The sequence below is a fragment of the Artemia sp. Qi Xiang Cuo genome, chromosome 15 (genome assembly GCF_049724085.1).
Source record: "Artemia sp. Qi Xiang Cuo chromosome 15, ASM4972408v1, whole genome shotgun sequence".
In the NCBI taxonomy this organism is placed as follows: Eukaryota; Metazoa; Arthropoda; class Branchiopoda; order Anostraca; family Artemiidae; genus Artemia; species Artemia sp. Qi Xiang Cuo.
Window position 1 is genome coordinate 38300781 of NC_142808.1, and position 26024 is coordinate 38326804.

Consider the following 26024-nt stretch of genomic DNA (forward strand, 5'->3'; position numbering starts at 1 on the left):
TGTGAGATAGGAGTCTCTGAAACTACATTAATTGACACTGCAGGGCTTATATGAATATAAATAAACAAAACTACACTTTGACGATGTGAGCCCATATAGAAGAAGCACCTTTCTATTTGTACTGTTTTTACTGAATATCTAAAGTCATGTAGTACCAAATATAGTGGTTTCTTAGTTACTTTTTTGAACTGACACAAGTAAAAAAAAAAAAGAATACACAAAAATGTCTGATGCCTACTCCTTTCTTTTAAATTACAGGCAAGTGTGGGAAGCTATCAGATCCTTTTTTGGAATCAGATTCGACCTGATATGCCACCAGCTGTTTGTCTCCGTTATGATGTGGATGGGATTGTTTGGCAACCCGAAGATGTGGACCAGACGACTAATACCTGGAAAATAGAACATGTTGCAACGTTCCCAGCCTTAGGCTACGTGCAAGCTTCAAAGGAACAGAGAAAGTTTACTGTTTGTCCTGAAGGTAAGATTATCGCTATCTAGGCCCAGAGTGCTTGTGGTGACCGAAATCTAAAGGGCGTACTTGCTTGTTTGTGTTTTTACAGGAGGACAAAAATAAATATATCCTTCGAAGATCCAAATAAGAAACAAAATGAAGATTGTATTTTGTGGTTGAATATATCTTGTAGTCTTGATTTTGCTACTATTGTACATTTTATCTCAATTACAGTATTCAGGGCAATCGAGGTAAGGCTGGGAAGTAATCTATATAATTCAATAGCAAAATATTTTTTTTTTCTTTTAGCTTGATTTACATATGAAATTGAAGCATTACTCGCTTTAAGATTTAGTTATTCATTTATATTATTACTTGTTGTTTTTTTTTAGCTATGATTGTTTATTTAATTTCTGTTCGTTTTGGGTTTCATTTATTCTTTAATAGTAATTTATGGTCGTTTTGAGTTTGAATTTTAACAGGTATTTTTATCTGCTGATCTTAATTTTAAAATGGCCTTTATTTTTCTTTGAAAAACTTCTTTTTCTGAAAGTTTTTGTAATTAATTTTTGTTCGTTTTTGATTTCAAAAAGTTTCAAGTTTTAAAGAGTTCCTTATGTCAAGTTCAAACTTTTTTTTAAATCAAATGTTCATCAAAGTATCAAAACTTATTATGTGATGTTTCAACTTTTTTTTTAAGAAAATGGCTATCTCAAAATTTTATAGGATGGTTTGGGAAAAAAGGGCGCGGTGGGGGGGAGGGTTCTAATTAACCTTTGATCTCTTCTGACTCTTTAAAAGTAAATAGAACTCCATTTTCAATCAAATGAGCCCTCTTTGAGGTTTATACGAGCACCCCTTCTTTAAGAACCATATATGCCCCCAGGGCATAACTTACAACGCCTGTCCCCGAGCGCTTGGGGGCTGTGTCGACCCCGGAGTTTTAATATCTGATTTTTGAATTATTTTCAACAAAATGGTCACCTCAAAATTTTTATCGGATGGATTTGGGGAAGATAAAGGCCTGGAGGGGGAGGGGCTAATTGCCCTCCGATCTCTTTTGACTTTGAGAAAGTGAACTAGAAGTTTTAATTTCTAATCAAATCAGCCTTCTTTGAAGTTTATACGAGCATCCCTTTCATAAGAACCTTGTACGGCTAGGGGGGTGGCTAGTGACCCTCCGATCTCTTTTGACTCTTAAAATTTGAACTAGAATTTTCAATTTCCATTCAAATGAGTGCTCTCTGAAGTTTATACGAGCATCCCTTCCCTAAGAACCATATATGCCTCTAGAGCATAATGTTGCAACGCCTGCCCTTGGGCCCTGGGATGTTGTTTCGACACCGGAGTTTATTTATCTAACCTTTGAATTATTTTTAACAAAATGGCTATCTCAAAATTTTCATCGGATGCATTTGGGGGAAAGATGGGGGGGGGGGGAATATTTGCCCTCTGATCTCTTTCGACTCTTAAAAGCTGAACTAGAACTTTCAATTTCCAATCAAATGAATCCTCTCTGAAGTTATACGAGCATGCCTTCCATAACAGCTATATAAGCCCCACAGGCATAACTTACGACACCTACCTCGGGCCCTAAAGGATTGTGTCGACCCCGGAGTTTTGGTTATATGATCTTTGAACCATTTTGAAAAAAATAGCTCTCTCAATGTTCTTATTGGATGGGTTTGAGTAAAATAGGGCGTGGAGGGGGGGGGGGCTAGTTGCCCTCCGATCTCTTTTGACTCTAAAAAAGTGAACACAAACTTTCAATTTCCAATCAAATGAGCCCTCTCCGAAGTTTATACGAGCATCCATTCCATTGCAACGCCTGCCCCCGGGCCCTGGGGAGCTGCATCGACACAGGAGTATTTCTTATGTGACTATTGAACTATTTTTAACGAAATGACTATCTCCATATTTTTATTGGATGGGTTTGGGGAAAAAGGCTGTGTGTGTATGTAGGGGGGGGGGCTAATTGCCCTTGGATAGCTTTTGACTCTTAAAAAGTGAAATATAACTTTTTATTTCCAATCAAATGAGCCCTCTCTGAAGTTTATACGAGCATCCCTTTCATAAGAACCATATACGCCCCCAGGACAACACTTACAACGCCTACCCCTTGCACCCTGGGGGTTGTGTTGACACCGGAGTTTTTGTTATCTAAATTTTGAACTATTTAAAAAAAATGGCTATCTCAAAATTGTAGCAGATGGGTCTGGGGAAATAAGGGCGTGGGGGGGGGGTTAGTTGCCCTCCGATCTCTTGACTCTTAAAAAGCGAACTAGAACTTTCAATTTCAAATCAACTGAGCCCTCTATGAAGTTTATACGAGCATCCCTTTCATAGGAATCATACATGCCCTCAGGGCATAAATTAGAACGCCTGCCCCCGGGGCTTGGGGAGTTGTATCAATTGCAGAGTTTTTTTTTTATCTGACCTTTAAACTATTTTTAACTAAATATCAAAATTTCATCGGATGGGTTTGGAAAAAAGTCGTGTGGGGCGGGCTAGTTGCCCTCGGATCTCTTTTGACTCTTAAAAAGTGAACTTGAACTTTCAATTGCCAATCAAATGAGCCCTTCCTGAAGTTTATACGAGCATCTCTTTCATAAGAACCATATGTGCCCCCAGGGCATAACTTACAGCGCTTACGGGGTTGTATAAACTCCGGAGCTTTTGTTATATGATATTTGAAAAATAAAAAAAATGGTCATCTCCATGATCTTATTGGATGGGTTTGAGGAAAAAGGGGTGTGGAAGGGGGAGGGGGTTGCCCTCCGATCTCTTTTGACTCTTTAAAGTTAACTAGTTCTTTCAAATTCCAATCAAATGAGCCCTCTCTGAAGTCTATACGAAAATCCTTTCCATAATGACCATATATGCCACCAGGGTATAACTTGCAACGCCTGCCCTTGGGCTCTGGGGGTTTTTATCGACACAGGAATCCAATAAAAAATTTTATTGGATGTGTTTGGGGAAAACAGAGTGTGTGGGGGAGGCTAGTTGGCCTTGGATATCTTTTTTACTCTTAAGCAGTGTACTAGAACTTTAAATTTCCAAATCAAAAGAGCCCTTTCTGAAGTTTTTACGAGCATTCCTTTCGTAAAAACCATATACGCCCCCAGGACAACACTTACAACGCCCACCCCCCGGGCCCTGGTGGTTGTGTTAACGAAAACCAAAACCAAAGTTTTTGTTATCTAATTTTTGAACTATTTAAAGAAATGACTGTCTAAAAATTTGCAGCAGATGGGCTTGGAGAAAAAGGCTTGGTGGGGGGGGGGGCAGTGGCCCTCCGATCTCTTAACTCTTAAAAAGTGAACTGGAACTTTCAATTTCCAATCAAATGAGCCCTTTCTGAAGTTTATATGAGCATCCTTTTCATAAGAACCATATACACTCTTAGGACAACACTTACAACGCCTACCCCATGGACGGGGGGGAGGGGGTAGTTGCCCTCCGATCTCTTGACTCTTAAGAAGTGAACTAGAACTTTCAATTTCCAATCAAATGAGCCATCTATTAAGTTTTTACGAGTATCCCTTCCATAAGTACCATATATTCCCCCAGAGAATAGCTTACAATACCTGCCCTCGGGGGTTTTGTCGACCCCGGAGTTTTTGTTATGTGATCGTTGAACTGTTTTTAAAAAAAATGGCTATCTTGGAGTTCTTGTTGAATGGGTTTGAGGAAAAAAGAGCGGAGGGGGGGGGAGGCTAGTTACCCTCCGACCTCTTTTGACTCTTAAAAAGTGAACTAGAACTTTGAATTTCCAATCAAGTGAGCCCTCTTTGAAGTTTATACGAGCATCTGTTCCATAAGAACCATATATTTCCCCAGGGCATAACTTACAATGCCTATCCCGGGCCCTGGGGGGTTTTGTCGACACCGGAGTTTGTGTTATTATGATTTTTTAGCTATTTTTAACGAAATGGCTATCCCAAAATTCTTCCCGGTTGCATTTGGGAAAAAAGGCATGCGGGGGGGGGAGAGTTAGATTTAGGACTTCCGACGCCGGTCAGCGTATTAGGCGGCAACGATGCCTCTCCACGATGACCTCTCCAGTGTCTTCGGCCAAAGTTAATGAAGGGTTGTTCTTGAGAGCGCTGCGTATTTTTCTAGGCATCGTCCAGGTTTAGCCTTCTGTCGTCCGTGTCATCGAACTGGAGGAATCCAACACCACACATGATAAGGCAGACGATTGCTGCCCATTCTAACCACGTGTCCCCAATATCGCCATTGACTGCTTATGACTATCAGTAACGAGGGGTTGTTTAATCTTCTCTGTAATGAATGAGTTGGTAGTTTTGTCCGTCCAGTTGATTCCGAGAATCGGTCGAAGACAATTATTTTCAAAACTTTGGATTCTTTTTTCTAGCTGTTTTCTAACTTTCAGAACCATACACTAGTACTGATAGGACATTACTATTAAAGAGCCTCAGTTTCAGCTTCAAAGAGAAAGTGGTACTTCTCCAAACGTTTCTTAACTTATCAAAGGCGCTTCCTGCGCACGCGATACGTGTGGCAACTTCATGCTCGGGGCTTCAATCGGTGCTCACTAGACTCCCAAGATACCTAAACATGTCTAACTCTTCAATTTACTTTGCTTTAACTGTCAGTGGCTCAGCTGATAGTTTATTCACATTAATGCGCATGATTTTCGTCTTTTGCGTGCTTATTGGCAAACCTATTCGTTCACCTACTTTCGAGAGCTCGTTTATGTTATAGTGAAACTCCTTTCTTAAGTGAGAAAGGAGTGTTATATTGTCTGCGAAGTCTGCATAAAATAAAGTGCGATTTTCATTCAACTGGATGCCACCTATGAAGTTGCACGTCCGCAGATAAAATCAATGAGCATTGCAAACAGTGCTGGTGACAGAATGCACCCCTGTCGAACGCCTGAGTTGACTTTTTACCACTCAGTCACGTCCCCATCATCAGTTCGAACAGCGCACATTTGTTCATCGCATAACGCCATCAGAATTCTGACAACTTTATCAGGGAAGCCATAGTAGCGCAATACTTTCCACAGTGAATCTCTATGGAATGAGTCGAAAACCTTCAAGAAATCGATGAACACCATTATGATTTCAGTCTGCCATTCATTTGATTCTTCAATAAGTATTCTAAGACTAAAGATCAAGTCAGCACATGACCTATTTGGTCGGAAGCCATGCTGTTCATCTCACCTTGGTCGGAAACCGTGCTGTTTATCTAAAAAAAAAGTAAGATATAAACAAGTTCTAATAACTACAGGGGTCGTATCCAAGTCAAAATACGCTTTTGCTGTTAGAGTTTTTTTTTTGTTTTGTTTTTTAATGAAAGAGGCATGAACGAATATGTGGATGCGGGTGCTAACTTTTATGTTTATACTAGAAAAAACGCACAATGTAAAACATCAATCAAGTACGCCCATATAAGTATGGTCAAGACACTAGTGCTAGTGCCTAGGTCAAGACACTATTGGCAAACTGTAAATTGGGTTTTGACGAAGATTGGACGTAAACTGACCAAACATTTGGCCAAAAATATAAAAAATGTCCATGCCTAAAGAGTTTTTTTTTAATTCATCACTAAAGCTCCGGCCAGTATCTTTCGATTGTTTTTTTATGTGAAATTTTTTTAAAGAGCATATAGGTACTTTGTGTCAAAGAGTTTCTCGTAATTTGGGATTACAGTCGACTCTCGCTAATTCGAAATTCACGGGACCACGATTTTTCTTTAAGTTATGTATAGTTCGACTTATGCATAGTTCGAGTTATAGAGGTCATTCTACATAAAATTGGGGTTACAGAGATACAAAATTGCTAGATTTACTCCCTATAGCCACTACAAAGTTAAGAATAACTTTATCAGTGTATTATAGACTTGACATATCAAGACTTTACTTTCAAATGTCAATAATAAATTTAGTTTGCTAGGACATAGACACTTGCACATTAAGAAAATCTAATACAAATTTATGTTAAACAAAATTAATACATATCAAAGTTTACACGGTGCAGCCTGCATACCGGGGTTTCGTCTAACAGAGGTCCCTTGAAAAACTTCGAGATACAGTGGTAAACTTTGAGTTGTTCACGTAAAGTGAATATTACATAACGCCTTATCTACTGAATTTCGAGTTAAAGAAGAAAATTTTCAAGTCACTTCGACTTATAGAGGTAGATATAACCGCAAAGTTAATTCAACTTAAGCATGGTTTTTTTCGTCGACGTAGACAGGTTTTTCCGAGGGGATTAAAAATCATTCGAGATATAGAGGATTTCAGGTTATCGAGGTTTGAGTTATCGAGAGTTATCAGTTATTCGAGTTATTTGAGTTATCGAGAGGTAATCAAACAGTTCGTGGTGTAAAGAACTGTAAGTAAGGAGTGACGCGGCTCAATATTCACCGAAACTCTAAAAAACGGAATTTTTAAACCAATAGATGCATCAAAAGAATCAGATTTTTATGCTGATTTCAAATATATAGAAAATTTGCCTTATTTTCGACAAAGGGGGAAACACCCCCTAAAAGTCATAGAACTTTAATGAAAATCACACCATCAGATTCAGCCTACCAGAGAACCCTACTATAGAAGTTTCAAGCTCCTATCCGAAAAAATGTGGAATTTTGTATTTTTTGCCAGGAGAAAGATCACGGTTGCGTTTTTTTCCATGGGTGATCGTAGCTGTAGACCCAAAAGCTCCCCCCTGGACCGCTCTCGTTGACACATAAAATTGCCAAATCTCTAAGAAATGAGACACCCGGAAAAACATTCTCGAATTTATATTCCAAATACTCGAATTTATATTCCAAATACTTTACAGATTCTCCCCCTTGTTTTAAGTTAAATTTCCCAAATTTGGCTTGTCGTGAGAAACGGTTCGTTCCCAGGCTGGTCGAACAGCCAATCGCTGGGGCTTCAGATTCTAGTGAGTTGGGGCCAAGTGTATACTTTGAAAGTCAGTCCATCTTTCGCCTTCGTCTTAGTTGTTTGTTCTTCTGCTACTTTATTTTCTCTGTATGTGTATTCTCACGTTATTAAATAAAGACCATATACCGACGTTTATTGACTATCTTTGAGAAATTACGTAAACCGTTACATCAGCCAATATAAAAGGGATATAGAAAAGAAGTAGACAAAGATTTACTGAGCAATGGGCAAAGTACCTAGCTTACAGCCCTTCCTCTGGGGTTCGTGGGGGGTCAAGTAGTCCTTAAAGACATAGATATTAGATCCTTTGACTATGCTGAATATAAACCGCTATCTCAAAATTTTGAGTTATTAGATCTTTCGACTATGCTGAATAAAATGGCTATCTAAAAATTTTGATAGTTTTGATTTGACGACTTCGAGAAAAGGGGCGTGGGAGGGGGGATAGCTGCTCTATAATATTTTTGGCTACTTAAAAAGGACAGTAGAACTTTTTATTACCGATAACATGAACCCTCTTTCGATATTCTAGGATCACTGGAATGTTTCCGGCAAAATTACAAAATTTCACATTTTTTTATACAGGAGCTTGAAACCTCTACAATAGGGCTCTCTGAAATGCTGAATCTGATGGTTTGATGTCTGTTAAGATCACTTGATGTTTGGGAGATTTTCTTAAAAAACAAAGAAATTGTATACTGAACCAGTAATTTTTTGTCTGATATTGGAGTTTAATTGTCGGAAATTAATTTCGCAGGTCTGTGTTTGCTTTATCTTCTAAGTTTGCTTCTGTGTTTGCGCATAGAATACCATTCATTTGAAACATAAGGTTAGACCATGGAATTAAAAAAAGATCTTTTTTTTTTAAAGAAATTATTTAAAAAGGAATGGATTGAAATGACTGAAGCTGGCTCTAGTTTGTCAGGATAGAAACCCCAGAAAAATACCCGACCTGTCCTTTAGATTAGAATCTCCTTATCACTTGTCCCCTTGTATCTATTTATGACTTACATACACATGTCCAACCTATAGGAGACAACGGGCCTAGAACCCATAGGAACGTATTTTTCCCCTTTTTTCATATTTTTTATAGGGGGGCACTTTTGATTAATTTTGTTCATTACATTTGAATGAGAATGTATAATAAATGAGGATAAACTTGCCGACCTGAAAAACTGAGTGGTTTTTTTAGAAGATGATTGTGCACACGAAACAAACTCTAAGAACTATGAACTGAGAAAATTTGGCTGATGAATATCTGCCACATGACCTAAAAGAATACATTTACTGCCTTCTGCAAAAACGAAATGTCTAGATTTTCTCAAGTTTTCGAGGAATATCATAAAATAGTGATTTTTTTTCATTGTTGGAACAGGGAATTTGTCAACCGGTTTCCCGAAGTCTATTCTTTTCCCGTCTTTGCCCCTCGATTTTGCTACTTGGATGCTAGGTTTTCTGTTCTAATATTTTCGTCCTAGATTTTGGCTTTAGAAAACTGATGAAATAGGTTTTCTCAATGTGTTTTTACCATTGAGAAATGTGTTTTTACCATTGTGAAATATGTTTTTACCATTGTGAGATATGTTTTTACCATTGTGAACTATGTTTTTTTTACAATTATGAAATAAGTTTTTACCATTGGTGAAAATATGTTTTTACCATTGTAGATACTAGGTTGTACCTCTGAGAGTATAGCAGATCGAAAAAGTCTGACTGGGTCATTGGACTTGCCATGTCAATATTAATGGAGTTCTATCAGATGCTTAAAATTGAGTTTTGTGTAAATACAAGGTTTTAGCAGAGGACATTTGACCGTGACAGTGACCATGACGTTGACAGAGCACAGTGACAGTTGGTCATCATGGATAATTTTGTACCATATCAAATTTGGTATTAAGAATACTAGCTGTTTTTGTATTGCACATGGAGCTCTTACGGCTAAGCGTAAGAAGTTGCACTTTTGCAAAGCGTGTAAAATTTTGAAGTGACTTGTAAAAGGAAAGCTGTTTGTACAACAATCGGCTTCTATCTATGTTGTCTGTAAAATATTAAGTATTTTAAATATTCAGCGAAAAAAATATTAATGAAAAATATTTAAAAATATTAAGGGGAAATATTAAATCTTACAAAACTACCCCGCAGGTTTGAATTTTCAGTACTACATTAAGTATCAGTTCTGTACTACCTCTGGAAGGTTCAAGTTTTAGTCTTATGCGAAATAGTTCCGATAGAGGCAGGTTCTGGCTTTGCATTCTGTCAAGGGCTGCACATGGGAGGGGGGGTGGTAGTTGCACCCTAGATTTTTTTACTTTCTAAATTTGGAAAAGGCCTTTTTAGTATTTTTATTGAAAATATATCCTTTCTATTGTTAACAAAAAAAACCCTCCCTTAGATTTTGAAAAATATGTTTTGCCCTCCCCCCTCTTCCCCTACGTTTTCAGGAATTTTCGCTCATGGAACTCTCCCCGGGCTGTTTATAAGAAAAAGTGAGTGTTGGCTCTGTATAAATTTTAATACCTCTATGGAGTTAAACAAGTTAAAGTAACTAGAATTGCTTTCAGTGGCGGATCCACGGGGGGGCGCGTGCCCCTCCTAGCTTAGTCTAAAGTAGTGTAATTTACTTAATTAACTCAACTTTGCTTCAATTAAACTTGATCCTAACGCAAGTTTATCGGATCAACCTATTTTGCGCCCCACCCCTAAATTTTTTTATCGGATCAACCTTTTCCCCCCCCCCTAAAAAAATCCTGGTTCCGCCCCTGATTGCTTTCAATTCTTTTTGCCAAATATAACAGAATGAAACAGGTTGATGTTGATTGTTTTCTGTTCAACTAAAAATGGGTCATGCGAACGACTAATGTAATGCATATGTAATAAGATGTATTTTTGGCTATGTCATAATTCAAAAAACAAAAACGGTTGATCTTGTGACATTTCACTTAAGTATTTTTCCAGTATAATCATAGAAAGATTTTTCGCCAATTTTAACGACTTTTTAAAAAATTAGCTAAAAATGCTGTTTCATGGTTGATTCAATATGTTTTTTAAGCAAATGGAGGATTCAAAACCTGAATTTATTTCCCTGAAAAGAATTTTACTTACTCGTTTGAGAGTTTTCAAAGTTGGTGCCCAGTATTTTTAGTTATTTTTTATATAAAAAAAAGTTAATATAAACTAATATATTTTGATTATACAATATGAGTAATATAGCCAAATATAATTCATAAATAATGTAGATTATAATGTAAATTAATAAACAACACTCAACTGGTAGTTTTGTTTTACCTTTTCCCTGGATTTTCTTATGCAGATTTAGTTATGGAAAGTAACGCTAGGAATTCTGATTTCATTTAGCATCTCATTAAACCTAATATTCAGGAGTAAGGTTACCCTTCAATAATTTAATTGTTCTTTCTGGTGGAGGTCTTTTTCATCTCTTTGGTCGAATCATCCCAGATGTTTCTCTCGCTTTTCTTTTACAAACGCTGTTAGAGAATGTTGCATTAACGGTCTTGTTGCCTTTCTTTCTTCAAAAACACTTTCTAATGTGACTTGATGGTTGGATGGCCCCTTTCTTTTGTCGTTTAAAATTCTGAAAGCCGTTGCTCGAGCTAATTTAATTCCAACAAATTACTCTTCATTTTTTTTGTCTCCTTCTTGATTCGTTATTCCTCTTGTGAAAGCACTGTTATTTCTGGGATTCTATTTTAGGCTCGACTAATTTGGGATAATATATTTTCTAATTTGAGCTAATGAAATTATGGTGCAGAAATTAGTAAAATGGAATGTGAAATTCGTGGAACAAATAAATGTGAAGACTTTGTAAGCTTAAAATTGGGAGTGGAATGTTAATTGAGAAAAAGTCTTCCATTTTTACTGTTTATCTGCGATCCAGGGGTGAATCTAGAGCAGAATCTTGGTTGGGGGGGGATAATGTGACAAGGGTGCCAATAAGCATTTTTGGTAATTGATCAAATTGACAAATTTATTTTAAAAAAACTGAAAAACAGAAAAAAAAAGAAAGAGGGCGCCAGAAAAAATTTTTGGCGAGAAGGGGGGTCCCTTCGGCCCCCTGGATCCGCCAGTGCTGCGATCTCATAGTTTTTTTCCTACAATCAAGTTTTTATTCATGAATAAGATATTGATGTTCCGTTCTTGATTCGATTAGCGTATTGTTTAAAAACTCAATACCTTAGAAGTTCGTGTAAACATTTCTTCCAGAAAGTACATCATTTTTTACTAATAATTAGATTTAAAAAAGAATTGTCTATTAGTTTTATAGAACGATTCTTAGCACAGATATACTTTGGGGTCATGAACTCAATCTACTTTTGTTTTATTCAAAGGTGATGAGGTACGAATAATTTTCACTTTTTTTAATTACTCAGCCCTCATCATATTAAATATAAATTAATTAGTTTGCTTATTTACTTTCACGGTTCCATGTGGCAACGCTGATGGGTAATGCCCAATGAGTATTGGTAACTTATAAGAGTGGAGACTGGCTCTAGTGCTGAGAAAAAATAACTATCAGCGCCATCTAGCGTTTGGCGGCTCTTGGATTTTTCAATCTTTGTTTGTTTAAAAAAAAAAGTGTTTATTTTACTGTCCTTGGTACATAAACTCTAAAATATAGGGACAAAACCAGTTTTAGCTATAGCACATCATATTATGGATTAAGAGTTGGAAAATAAGCAAAATAGGCACTTTGTAAGGAAATTTTTTTATGCTGATATTAATATACAGGCTAGTTTTTTAAGTTGATAATTGTTCCATAGAGTTAGTATATGCTTACATTTTAAATTGGGAAACAAACAACAAAACTTGAATGTTTTACTTCTAGTTACCATGTACTGGTATCCTGTTACCCTATTATTTTTTGTCCCTCACCGGTAAACAGATAACATTTTATCTTTGCTCTGGTAATGGAAGAATGAAATGACGCTTAGTCAAGGCGTAAAGGACTTGATAATTTTAATCAATTTAAATCTATGTTACGTTCAGAGGTGCTTGATAATTATTTCTTTGGAACAAGTAGAAAGGGATTAGGTTAGTATAATTCAGAAATATCCCTTTGTGCTTCGTTTCATTAATTTTACTTTATTTGATCTAAAAAATTAAGTAATTTCTGTTCATTTTGAATAATTTCTGTTCGTTTTAAGTTTTAATGTCGCTCCTTACTTTCACTTAAAAAAAACTGTTTTTTTTTTTATTTAATTTCTGAACGATTTTGAATTAATGCAGCTTTGGTTTTGGCTCACCGTACATGAATAATTAAAATAAAATTTTCATATTAATTTTACTTTTTTTGGCTAAATGGCTTTCTCAAAATTTTGATATGACGTAACTTACGAAATAACTTACGTAACGAACTTCTATGTTCGTATATTTTTATTACGTAAATGAGGGGTTCTCCCCATTTCAATACCTCGCTCTTTACGCTAAAGTTCGAAGTTTGTTCCAATTCTTTAATAATGACCCCCGAATCACAAAGGCCGTTTAATTAGAATAGATAGCTTCTTTGAAAGTACAAAACAAAATTTATTGTAAAGAGCTAGGTATTGACTTGGGGGAGAACCCCTCATATACGTAATAATTTCTGTTCATTTTAATTTAAAACGTTGCTCCTTACTTTCAGTTGAAAAAACTTGTTTTTTTTATTTAATTTCTGATCGTTTTTTAAATAATGCTGGGAAATCTAGCACCCCCTCATAGAAATGTCCCTTCTCCATGAAAATATCCTCCATGGAAAGTTCCTCCCACTTTTTTAGAGTTTTGGTTAATATTGACCCAGGTCGTTCCTTACTTACAGTTCGTTACCACGAACTGTTTGATTCGCATTTTTTTACCTCACAATTTGTGTACATAGATACAACATCAAAACTACAGATAATTGTATTATCGTCTAAGCGATGATTTACTAATTTATTAATAAGATTATTGAAATTTTTTAATTAGGATATTTGAATTTTCAAAGGGGGTCAAAAACGACAGCGTTTTTCTAACTGAAAGTAAGGAGCGACATTAAAACTTAAAACGAACAGAAATTATTCTGTATATGAAAGGGGCCATCCCCTCCTCAGCGCCTTGCTCTTTACGCTAAAGTTTTTTATTGTTTAAAAAAATCGAGTTATGAGAAAGAGTCAAATATTAGCATAAAGAGCGAGGTGTGGAGGAGGGGGCAGCCCATTTTATATACGGAATAATTTCTGTTTGTTTTAAGTTTTAATGTCTTTCCTTACTTTCACTTATAAAAACTTTTTTTTTATTTATATATTAAAAACTAAAATAGAGAAGCATTTTGAGCTGTTACAGGATGTAACTTTGGTAAGCATGGATATTGAAGTTATAATGACATTGGTAACTTATTCTGGGGTAAGGTCATGGACGATATGTTATCTCTTTGGAACCACGGATTTGAGTCCCTAAGTCTGTTTCTCGACGATTCAGACAGATTTGACCAAAAAATTAATTTACACTATAGTTGGAAGAACAGGAAAAGCTGCATTTTCTGGATGGTTTCTAAATAAAAAGAAATGGCGCTTTATTTTTTACAACAAATAGAAAACCAACTGATAAAGGCAGACATCTGAACTTTCATTCATGGCATGTTGTTTCAGTGAGAAAAAGAGTAGCTATATCATTAGTTGATAAGGTGTGTAGAATTTGTTCCCCAGAGTGTCTTGACAGTAAATTATTGTATTTGAGGACATTTTATTTTGCAACTGGTAGCGCTAACCGTCAGATTAGCGCTCCGGTCTTGAAATCCTGAGGTCAGGGGTTCGAGTCCTGGCGTCACTGGTTAATTGGTTGGAACAGTGGTCAATAATGTGACCCTGGAAGCTCAGCCAGATTCGACCCAGCCGTAATGGGTACCCGGAGAAATCTGGGGAAAAGACACGGGAAGTATTGGATGATTTTCCCCCTACCACGTGTTGCACTCCCGGTCGAAGGAATTGAATCAGGAGATCGGTACCTCGCAACACAGACCCTTGATCAGCTTGCGAATTTTTTTTTTAAGTATCCAATTAAATTTATAAATGACCTTTAATTTCAAATAGATTTGTTTCTTAACCTTACATACCAGTCTTTGGTGAGAAATTTGAGCGTACTTTACATAACATTAAAACTTGTTTCAAATCGATCAGGCCATTGGGTAGCTTTCCAAGTTCTGAGAAAGATATCAATGGTAGCATTTTAGCGAGTGGTGTATAGCATTCCTTGCTCGTGTGATAAATTTTACATCCCACCAAACCCACCAATAGCTTGTGGAACGTTTTATTAAGCATAGATATTCCATATAATGCTCTCAAGTTTATAAAGCCTCCTGAAATTTTTGCTTCGCTTTTAGCTGAACAAAATTTTTATCATTCCGACTGTTTGTACAATTCCAGAAAGTAGCGGCCATCTCCAATAATAAAGGTTTTAGGCAATGGGTTAGGGAAGCATTGGAATAGAAAAGATATATTTCTGACTATTTGACGATTAATATAAACACTAGAAGCTTAGACATTATCCTAAAAAATGAGGCCATATTCAAAAACAAAGTCTTGTAAAATTTGAATTGGAATAAATTAAATAAAAACCATAAAGATTAGCAGCATTGGATCCTAGCCGAAGGATTATTCCTGAGCAAAATAAATTAAGTTTGTTTTAAATTCCAAATTTTTAATCTTATTTTTATATATATTAGTTGGATTGTTTTATTTCTAAATTTGTATTTGTATTCTTTTAGTTTAGATTCTAGTTGTTATTTTTCTTTCTCTCTCGTTTTTTTTTACGGTGAAGACACCTTGTTTTGCACAGGTGAAAGATTCGTTTGATTGTTTCTCTTCTTTTTCTTCATACCAGCCATGGACCAGTTTGTCGTCTCCAGATTCATTTCTTTGTTAAAGCTGTGTCGATTTTTTAATCTTGGAAAAAAAACGTATGATGTTTCCTTTCAGTTGGTTATAGCTAAAGCTGGCTTTGTCACTATATTTTAGAGTTCAAGTACCAAAGATATCAAAATGGAGAAATTTTTTACCTCCTAATCCTAGCTTAGGTTTATTCACACCTAAAAACATCGATTTTCTAAGCTTTTTCTTTTGGTTTGTTTCGGAATTATAAAGCTTTTAAGTCATTACCAAAGAGTACGGGTAACTTATAAGAGTTGGAACTGGTGCTAATTTTGACAAAGAAAACTATCAACGCCATCTGACGTTGGTTGACACTTGATATTTTTTCCAGTGAAATAATAAGAATAATTAATTTAATAAGTTTACTTAGTAAAATTAGGGTAGTAGTAAGTGTCTGATTTCAGTTCCTGATCAAAAATGATTAAACAGCTTAAAAAAATCCAAGTGTCGCCAACCGGTAGATGGCGTTGATAGTTTTTTTTTGTCAACACTAGCGCCAATTTCCACTCTGATAAACTACCCATACTCTTTGGGCATTGCCACATCTCTGTCAGTGTTGCCACATTGAACCGTAAAAATAAATACGCAAACTCATTAGTTCAGCTCGACGTTGGTTTTCGTCTGTAGAAGTTGAAACACTGACAATCTGCTGATTGCCAAAGACAACCCTACCTTTACAGCAAAGCTACACCTCCTTAAATGTTTGGGTGTATTTTTTCTAGCTTAATTTTTCACCCATGTTTTTTTTTTTTTTAATTTGCCGCCCTCTACTCCCAAAACTGTATGGCTGCAAATGAAGGTCTTTTCATTAAACATTGATTCCTGATTTTTTCCGAGCTTTTTAAGATACATGTGGTTGTATATCTTTCACTTAACGAATTCAAATAACCAAGTTTAATTTTCACCGTCCTTGGTATTTTAAACTTTTTTGATTGTTTTTTAACATTGACTTAATTATCTCAATTTTGTTACCATTACTGTCATTATAAAACTTTTCCTTTTTTCACCTGCTGTGATTCAATTTCGGTTCTATCCTCTTGCATCTACTCATTTGTATAGTTTTTGTGTGTGATTTTCCACGTTTTTTTTATTATTCTGTTTTCTATCATTTCTTTCTGTGCTGTATTCCTGTCTTTCATGATTAATGGGACTTATTGAGAACAACGTAGACATTTTAGAAGAAATAGAAGATTAATGGACCTTGTAATCGGGCAAGCTAATTTGTAACTGACAGTGATCATGACGTTATAGATTGTACTTTGTACACGTTTATTTCGGATTCGGTGAAAATTTTGTAAGAAATTACTTTATAAAAAAAAAGTTCAAGTAAGTATTTTATTTGAATAAAGTAATTTAATTCAATCAAGAGATATTAAGATAAGATTAGTTTAATTGTCTGGTTACGAACATACAAAAAGAAGCAAAATAAGGAAAAAGAAAATAAAAGCAAATTAAAGACATAAAGAAAAAAACTATTTCAAAACAATGAAAAAAATGTTAAAATACAAAAGTAATTTAAGCAGCACTCGTAGATAATGCAAAAGGGCAGACAATGAAAGAGACCACTTGGATTCAGATTAACGACATCAAACTCTACATTAGTCTATAAAAGGATGTGAACATATTTTGAAATATTGTGTTATAATAAGTAATTAATATTAATTGGAAGAAATAAATAAGGGTAATTAAATTGAAAGATTATTTTAATTTAAAAAACAATGTCCTCTACTTTTAAGAAATATAGTTTTTTAAAGTTGTCTTAAACGAAAACTTCATGCTCTTAGGATAATTTTTAAGTTCTTATTATTTGGTTTCTAATAATTGTGTTAGCAATTATTAGCAATCTATTATCCATTTATAACTGATGAGAATCTAATTATATTAATCAAAACCAAATTGAAACAAGTAACCAATAACTGTGTTTTAGGTTCCTCATATCAATAAATTAAGTGAAAGGGAAAATATATAAACGACCGTTAAGATTTTTAATTTTAACAATGTCTGTTTTTCCGGTTTTTTTATACTTTTAAGAAATTATTTAAATATTTTTATTTCATTTTGTTTATAAATGTAAATGCAATGTTGTCTAAGGAGTTATTACGTAAATGTCTTGTCACATTTACCTGGTGAACGGTTACCAGTGAATTTCGTGGGGTTCCGAAAAGCCCTAGACAGGGCCAGGCCTGAACTGAAATTACGTCTATATTGTTTATGTTTTGTCTTCATATTTTATATTGCATTATGTAATCATAGGCAGCACAATAGCGATACCCAGGGGTGTCTCGAGGGGAGGGGAACTCCGCCCCCTAATTTTTTTGGCATTTGATAAAATTTTCGCCGAGAAAATTTGCAAAAATCGGCCGAAATTTAGCTAACTTCTTGATTTCTGCAGAATTCAGCATAAATCATGTAGCGATTCGGTAAAAATTTACGAAGATTGTCCCCCCCCCCCTCCCCAATGAAATGAGCCTCAGGACGTTCTTGGTGATACCAGAGTAAAGAGTGATGTGGGCACAATGTTTTTTTTTTTTTTTTTTTTTTTTCTTATTGACCGAGGCACTTCATATCGAAGGAGTTGTCGTAGAAACTTCGAAAAGGCCTCATTTGATTGGAAATTGGAAGGGTTTGTACCATTTTTAATAGTCGAAAGTGATTGGAGGGGAACTAACCCCTCCTCTCTCGCCCATCATTTCCCCGAACACATCCAATCAAAATTTTGAGATAGCCATTTGGTTCAGCGTACTTGAAAAGTCCGGAAATTATGTCTCTGATGGTGACAAACCCCCCACAGCCCTTAGGGCAAGGGTTATAAGTTATGCCCTGGGGGCATATAACGTATCATATAGCACTGCCTAAGTAAAGAGTGATGTGGGAACAATGTATTATTATTTTTTTTTTCACCAGGTTACTGCGTATCGAAGGGTTGGTCGTTGATGTCCTTTTTAATAGTCGAAAGTAATTGGAGGGCAACTAACCCCCTACCATGCACGTCATTTCCCACGCACACCATTCAACGTAGTTGAAAGGTCCGGAAATTATTTCTTTCAGGATGACAACCCCCCCCCCCCCAAGCCCGCAGGGCAAGGGTTGTAAGCTATTCTCTGGGGTGCATTTAAGGTTTACATAGAAAGGCTCATCGTATAAACTTCTGAGGGGGCTCATTGGATTGCTAATCAGAAGTTTTAGTGCCCTCTTAGAGATTCAGAGTGATCTGAGGGTGTATACCCCCCCCCTCCGTACACACACTCCGTATTTTCCCGAAATGCTTCAGGTAGAAATTTTGAGATGGACGTTTGTTGTCGTTGAAACTTCGAAAAGAGCTCATTCGATCCAAAATAGAAAGGGCTACTGCCCTTATTAACAGTCAAAAGTGATAGGAGTGCAAATAATCCCCCTCCCACGACCACCATTTCCCCAAACACATCCAATCAACATTTTGAGATGGCCATTTTGTTCAACATAATTGAAAGGTTCGGAAATTATGTCTTTGAGGATGACCCCCCCCCCTAGCCCTCAGGGCAAGCGTTGTAAGTTATGCCTTTAGGGCGTATAAGGTATATATAGAAAGGGTGGTCGTAAAATTCCGGAATGGGATCATCTCGAAATGCATCTGATATAAATTTTGAGATGGCCTCTTGTTGGCGTAGAAATTTTGAAAAGAGCTCATTCGATTGGAAATTGAAAGGGCTAATGTTTTTTTTAATAGTAGAAAGTAATGTGAGGGCAACTAACCCCCCTCCCAGGCCCACCATTTCCCCAGCCCATCCAATCCAAATTTTTAGATACCCATTTTGTTCAACGCAATTGAAAGGTCCGTAAAATATGTCTTTGAGGATGACAAATCTCTCCCCCCAGAGCCCTCAGGGCAAGGGTTGTGAATTATGTCCTGGGGTTATATTAGTTATATGTAGAAAGAGTGATCGTATAAACTTCGGAGGGGCTCATTGTATTAGTGATCAGAATTTCTAGTGCCCTGTTTAAGATTCAAAGTGATCATAGGGTGGATACCCCCCCCCACACCTCGTATTTTACCGAGATGTATGTGATAGAAATTTTGGGATGGCCGTTTGTTGTCAAAGGAATTTCGAAAACAGCTCATTCGATTGGAAATTGAAAGAGCCAGTGCCCTTTTTAACAGTCGAATTTGATTGGAAGGCAGCTAACCCCCTCCCCGAGCCCTCCGGGTAAGGGTTGTAATTTATGCCCTGAGGGCAAATAAGATATATATATATAGAAAGTTTGATAGTATAACCTTTTGAGGGGTCACATTGAATTGGTAATCAGAAATGGTACTGCTCTTTTTAAGATTCAAAGTGGTCATAGGATGGATGCCCCCCCCCCATCACAACTCGTATTTTCCCGAAATGTATCTGATTTTAATTTTCCGATGGTCAATCGTATTCGTAGAAACTTCAAAAAGTGTTCTCTCTATTGGGAATTGAAAGAGGCAGTGCCCTTTTTAATAGTCGAAAGTGATTAGAGGGCAACTAAACCCCCTCCCACGCCCACCATTTCCCCAATCACATCCAATAAAAATTTTCAGAGAGCCCTTTTGTTCAATGTAATTGAAAGGTCCGGAAATTATGTCTTTAAGGATGAAAACCCCCTCCCCCCCCCCCCGCCACAGTCCTCAGGGCAAGAGTTTTAAGTTATGCCATGGGGGTATATAATGTATATATAGAAACGGTGATCGTATAAACTTCGGAGGTAGCTCATTGATTCGTAATCAGAAGTGCTAGTGCCCTTTTCAAGACTCAGAGCGATTAGAGGGTGGATGCCCCCCCCACGCCTCGTATTTTCCCGAAATGTATCAGATAGAAATTTTGAGATGACCATTTGTTATCGTAGAAAACTTCGAAAATAGCTCATTCGATTGGCAATTGAATGGGTCTGTGCCATTTTTTATAATTGAAAGTGATTGGAGGGTAACTAACCCCCGTCGCTCACTCACCATTTCCCCAAACACATCTAATCCAAATTTGGATTTTGCAATTTTTGAACGTAAGTGAAAGAACCGGAAGTTATGTCTATGAGGTTGACAACCTCCCATAGCCCTCAGGGCAAGGTAAATTATGCCCTGGGGGCACACAAGGTATATATAGAAAGAGTAATCGTATAAACTTCGGAGGGGGCTTATTGCATGCGTAATCAAAAATTCTAGTGTCACTCTTAAGACTCAGAGTGATCGGAGGGTGAATACCCCCCACTACACCTCGAATTTTCCAGAAATACATCTGATAGAAATTTTGAGATGACCATTTGTTGTCGTAGAAACTTCGAAAAGAGCTTATTTGATTGGAAATTGAAAGAACCAGTGCCCTTTTTAATAGTCGAAAGTGATTGGAGGGCAACTAAGCCCCCTGCCTCGCCCACCATTTCCCCAGACACATTCAATCATTTTTTTTAGATAGCCATTTTGTTCAACGTAATTGAAAGGACCAGTAATTATGTCTATAAGGATGACAGCCCCAATAGCCCTTAAGGCAAGGTAAGTTATGCCCTGGGGGCATATAAGGCATGTATAGAAAGGGTGATCGTTCAAACTTCGGAGGGGGCTCGTTGGATTGATAATCAGAAGTTATGGTGCTCTTTTTAAGATTCAGAGGTATCAGAGGGTGGATAACCCCCCCCCCCCTCATACACCTCGTATTTTCCTGAGATGCATCTGATAGAAATTTTTAGATGGTCACATGTAGGTAGATAATTTTGGAGACCATACTGTTCAAACAATATACATTTTTGTTTTTAATTGTTTTAGTTTAGTTTTACTACTGATGACGGTCACTGCATATGTGACCGAAATATCTAGCATTCTTGTGAAATTTTATCACTGTTTGTGAAAGTTATTCCTTTCTTTTAAAAGGATTTTATCCCTATTTGAACTTTTTTTTATCGTCATTTGGAGCGCGCAGAAACTTAAAAAAGAGCTCATTCGATTGGAAATTGAAAGGGGCTAGTACTCTTTTTATTAATCGAAAGTGATGGAGGGCAACTGACCTCCCTTCCACGCCCACCATTTCCTCAAACACATCCAGTCAAAATTTTGAAATAGCCGTTTTATTGAACGTACTTGAAAGGTCCGGCAATTATGTCTTTGAGGATGACAACCCCCTACAGCCCTCAGGACAAGACTTGTAAGTTGCATCTGATAGAAATTTTGATATGGCCTTTGGTTTTCTTTGAAACTTCGAAAAAATATCGTTCGATTGGAAATTGAAAGGGCTTGTGCCCTTTTTATAGCCGAAAGTGATTGGAGGGCAACTAACCCCCCTCCCACGCCCACCATTTCCCCAAACCCATCCAATCCAAATTTTTAGATAGCCATTTATTTCAACATAATTGAAAGGTTTGGAAAGTATGTCTTTGAGGATGACAACCCTTTCCCCACCCAGAACCCTCAGGTCAAGGGTTTTAAGTTATTCCCTGGGTCATATATGGTATATATAAAAAGGGTGATCGTATAACCTTAGAGGGGGATCATTGGATTGGTAATCAAAAGTTCAAGTGCCATTTGTAAGATTCAGAGTTATCGGAGGGGGTATATCACCCCCCACCTCATACTTTCCTGAAATGCATCTGATAGAAATTTTGAGATGGCCATTTGTTGTCTTAGAAACTTCAAAAAGAGCTCATTCGATTGGAAATTGAAAGGGCTAGTGCTCTTTTTATATTCGAAAGTGATTGGAGGGCAACTAACCCCCCTCCCATGCTCACCATTTCCCCAAACCCATCCAATCCAAATCTTTAGATAGCCATTTAGTTTAACGTAATTGAAAGGTTTTGAAATTATGTCTTTGAGGTTGACAACCCCTCCTCCCCCCAGAACCCTCAGGGCAAGGGTTTTAAGTTGTTCCCTGGGGGCATATAAATTCGTTTGAATTGTTTTCACCTGTCTTACTTTCATAAATAAAATTGTCAAATCCTTAACGAAGATATATCATTTTATGTTACTTTAACAGACAATCCACTGTCATTTTTTTTTTTTTTTTTTTTTTTTTAAAGTAAAGCGCAAATTGTGTTCTTGTCTTAAATAAAAGTTCAAATAGGGATAAAAAATTCCCAAAGAATTTAGAAAAATACCCAATGTGTTATTACTTTTTAAAGCTACCTTTAGACCATTACTCTGTAAAATAGTTTTATGTTTTTCACTTAACCCGGGTACATATAAAAAATAATCAAACCAATTTTTACTTGGCGAGCGTGACCGGAATTATAAGACAAAAATCTATTGTTATTTGTCGGTTTTCTGTAAATTTAAAAATACAGACTATTTTCGTTTTTTTTAAGTAGGACATCAAGAAAAGAAAGTTTCCCTTTCTCTTGTAATTTAACAGTAAACTTTAAATCCCCCCCCCCAACAATTAAGATGTTCCAAAAATCCTTTTAATTCCCCCTCCCCATAATCCCATACTGAAATTATGTCATCCATATACTGGCCCCAAAAAATATTTAAAAAAATATGAATCTAACGCAATTGTTTCAATATTCTCCACAAAAATATTAGTTAATGATTGGGATAAAGGGGCCCCTATGGGTAAACCATTCACTTGTTGGAAAAAATTCTCCTCTAAATTGAAAAAAAAGAGAACTTATTACACAACCTTTTTAAATACACTACAGAAATCCAAATGTCTAATAGTTTTCTTTCTAAAAAGAGTTTCGGGTGCTTCTACATCAATATTTGTGTACATTGATGCAATGTCGAAGCTTGAAAGCAAAGAACTTGAAGAAATTTCTACTTTTTTCTGTTTTTCAACCAAATTCGAAGAATTCTTAATGTACGAAATTTTTGTAGACAAAAGTGGTTTACAGATTGACACTAATCCTTGCTCAAAACACTTGTTGGTGACCTTGTACTTGACACAATTGGTCGTAATGGTAGGTTAGGCTTATGTATTTTGGGAAGTCCATATAATTTAGGGCACAAGGAACTGCGTGGCAGGCATTTGTTATAAAGTCGAGGTGCAATTCCTTCCCTCAAACTTCAAACACTTTAATTCGTTCTTAAACTTATTTGTAAAAGAGTCTGTCGGATTATACGATAGCTTCTTGTATGTTTGTTCATCATTCAGTAAAGTCCTTAATTTTGATTCATAGTTCTCAGTATTCATCACAACTAGAGTGTTACTCTTATCTGCTTTTGAAATGGTAATTGAACCACCCGGTTTCAATACAAAACTAGAAATGATTTTCACGGTAGAAGCTCTTACTAAGCTAACATCTTTTATTAGGCTTTCGTTTTTATGCAAAGACGTTTCTATTGACCAGATAATATCTTCCATGGGGACTTTATCTGGTTTAAAACGAAATTTCGGACCCTTTTCAAGCACTGATTGGTCTTGTATCGTTAAAGTTTCTAATGAAAAATTAAACCCACCTGGTCCAAGAATTGACGAAGGTATTACCGCATTATTTGTTGATAATTTCAAAAACTTTTTTTTAGCAATCTTTCTCTGGAAATGCGAAGATCGTGATTGAAGTGATTTTTTCCTGTTTGTTGAATAAAACAAAAGTCATTTACACTAACCTTTTTTTATATAAGATTTTCCATGGAAAGTTTGTCTCTCACTATTAAAGCTCTTTTTCGACTTTTATCCTTAATAATGTGATTTAAAGTCTTGAAATGTAAGCTTCGTTCGAACTTTTCTTCCTTGAAAGTGCCCAAATGGAAATTTAATTTTAGTGAAGGTGGCCTAATTCTTATTTTCTTACATTGCAGAAAAAATCCTGCTGGTTAGTAACATTTGCATGTTTTTTTTCTGAGTGTTTATATATTTATAAACATTTTTGGTCAAATCATCCCCCTAAATGTGACGTAGATAATTTTAAAGACCACATTTCCTTTCCATGACGATAAATAAAAGTTTTTTTTTCTTTTTCCTGATGTTTTTCTTTAAAAAATGAAAATTAGTCTGGATTTTAAAATTTAAAGAAAACGAAAAATAACAATAGATTTTTGTGTTATAGTTCCGGTCACGCTCGCCAAGTAAAAATTGGTTTGATTATTTCTTTAATTGACCGGATCTTTAGTATTTGCTCTCCAAAATTTGTTGAGGAGGAGTTGTCTTTTCTAAGAAAAATACTTATAAGTAACATGTATCTAGAATGGTTAAATTTTTCAAAAAGAAGAAAAAGGTTTCTAGAGATTTCTAAGGAAGTCTTGGAAAATACTCGGGAGAAGGATGTTTTTTGTTCCTAACCATATATACCCGGGCTAAGTGAAAAACTTAAAAGAATTTTACTGAGTAGAAGAAGAAGGAGAAGAACTGTTTATTTGATTAAATCAACATAAAAAAAAACATATACCCCCAACAGACACCAAAGCTCGTAAAATTGGGTATTAATAAAAAAAAAAAAAAAAAAAAAAAAAAAAAAAAATAAAAAAAAAACATTTCCTCATCATAACAAAAGATAGAAATAGAAAAAAAAAACCTGGTTAAAGAAAAAAAAAACATAACAAACATAAAGAAAACAAACGCTGGACAAGTGGGGCATGGAAGGCTATCCCAACATGGGTAACAAATATAAACAAAAAAAAAAATAATAATAATAAAAAAAAATTCTATTCCACCATCACAGGTCAATACATAATTTTAATATTTTCTTCCTTAGAACTGATATTTGCCGAAATGACTCAATTTGAATTCTATCTTTCAGCCTATATTTATTTGAAATAAATGGTATTTGGTATCTAATTGAAAATCTAGATCTTTCACAATTAACAAAGGGAATTCGATATGTTCCAGAACACCTAAGAGCCGAAGGAGGGGGCAGAATCAACAGAGATTTTTCATAAAAATAACTACTAGGATCATGTATTTTAAAATGCCATATTGATATATAAGTTCTCTTATATGTTTCAGATCTAATAAATTCAAGAAAAGAAATAATGTTTCAGTTTCCGATACATCTCTAAGTTTTGATGGACGATTTAAAAAATTTCCAAGTATTCTCACTGCTTTATTTTGAAGGATCTGTAGGGGTTTTATATGCGTCCAAAAAGTATTTAAATAAATAATTGTGCAATAATTTAAATAAGGAGCAATCAAAGAATGATAAATTATTTTTAAAATTGAAAAGGGAAAAACATGTTGCAAACGATACATAGACCCAATATTTTGCGAAAGTTTCACCCTTAAATGATCAATATGAGTTTGAAATGACAAAAGGGGATCAATAAAAACTCCTAAATAACGATTTGATTGAACTCTATGTATTTTATGCTCACCAACTTGAAGCTCCTGACATGAAATTTTTTTAGTAGCACGTTTTGAATGACCAAAAACCATAAATTCAGTCTTCTTAAAATTCGGTACTAAATAATTAGAAACAAATCATCGATTAACTGAACTAACAGTGTTAAACAAATTTTGAATTAATGTAGATGAATCCTTCGCTTTAACAAAAACAGCTGTGTAATCTGCAAATAAAATTGCAAGACCATTATTTCCCTGCAAACATCGTGGAAGATCATTAATATACATCAAAAATAAAAGCGGACCTAATACCGATCCTTGTGGGACACCAATATCTTCAAGATCATTTAAACTAGATAAATGACCATCAACATCTACCATGATTTTACGTCCATAAAGGTATGATCTTATTATATCTAGTCCTTTCCCTCTTATACCGGAATTTTCCATTTTATCAAAAAGAATTTCATGGTTTAAAGTGTCAAATTCTTTTTTAACATCATAAAAAACAGTAGATACATGATAATTACTATCTAAGCAGTCATTTATTTCTAATACAA

At 35.7% G+C, this 26024-nt stretch overlaps 1 protein-coding gene across 2 annotated transcripts in view; it reads left to right on the forward strand.

Annotated features, from left to right (window-relative positions):
* LOC148943659 (nudC domain-containing protein 1) overlaps positions 1 to 26024 on the forward strand; it is a 188495-nt gene that overhangs the window by 121389 nt on the left and 41082 nt on the right. For both annotated transcript variants that reach the window (XM_089100915.1, XM_089100916.1), the window contains exon 9: positions 259 to 478. In XM_089100915.1, the coding sequence (XP_088957041.1) occupies positions 259 to 478 (220 nt within the window). The remainder of the gene's footprint in view (positions 1 to 258; positions 479 to 26024) is intronic.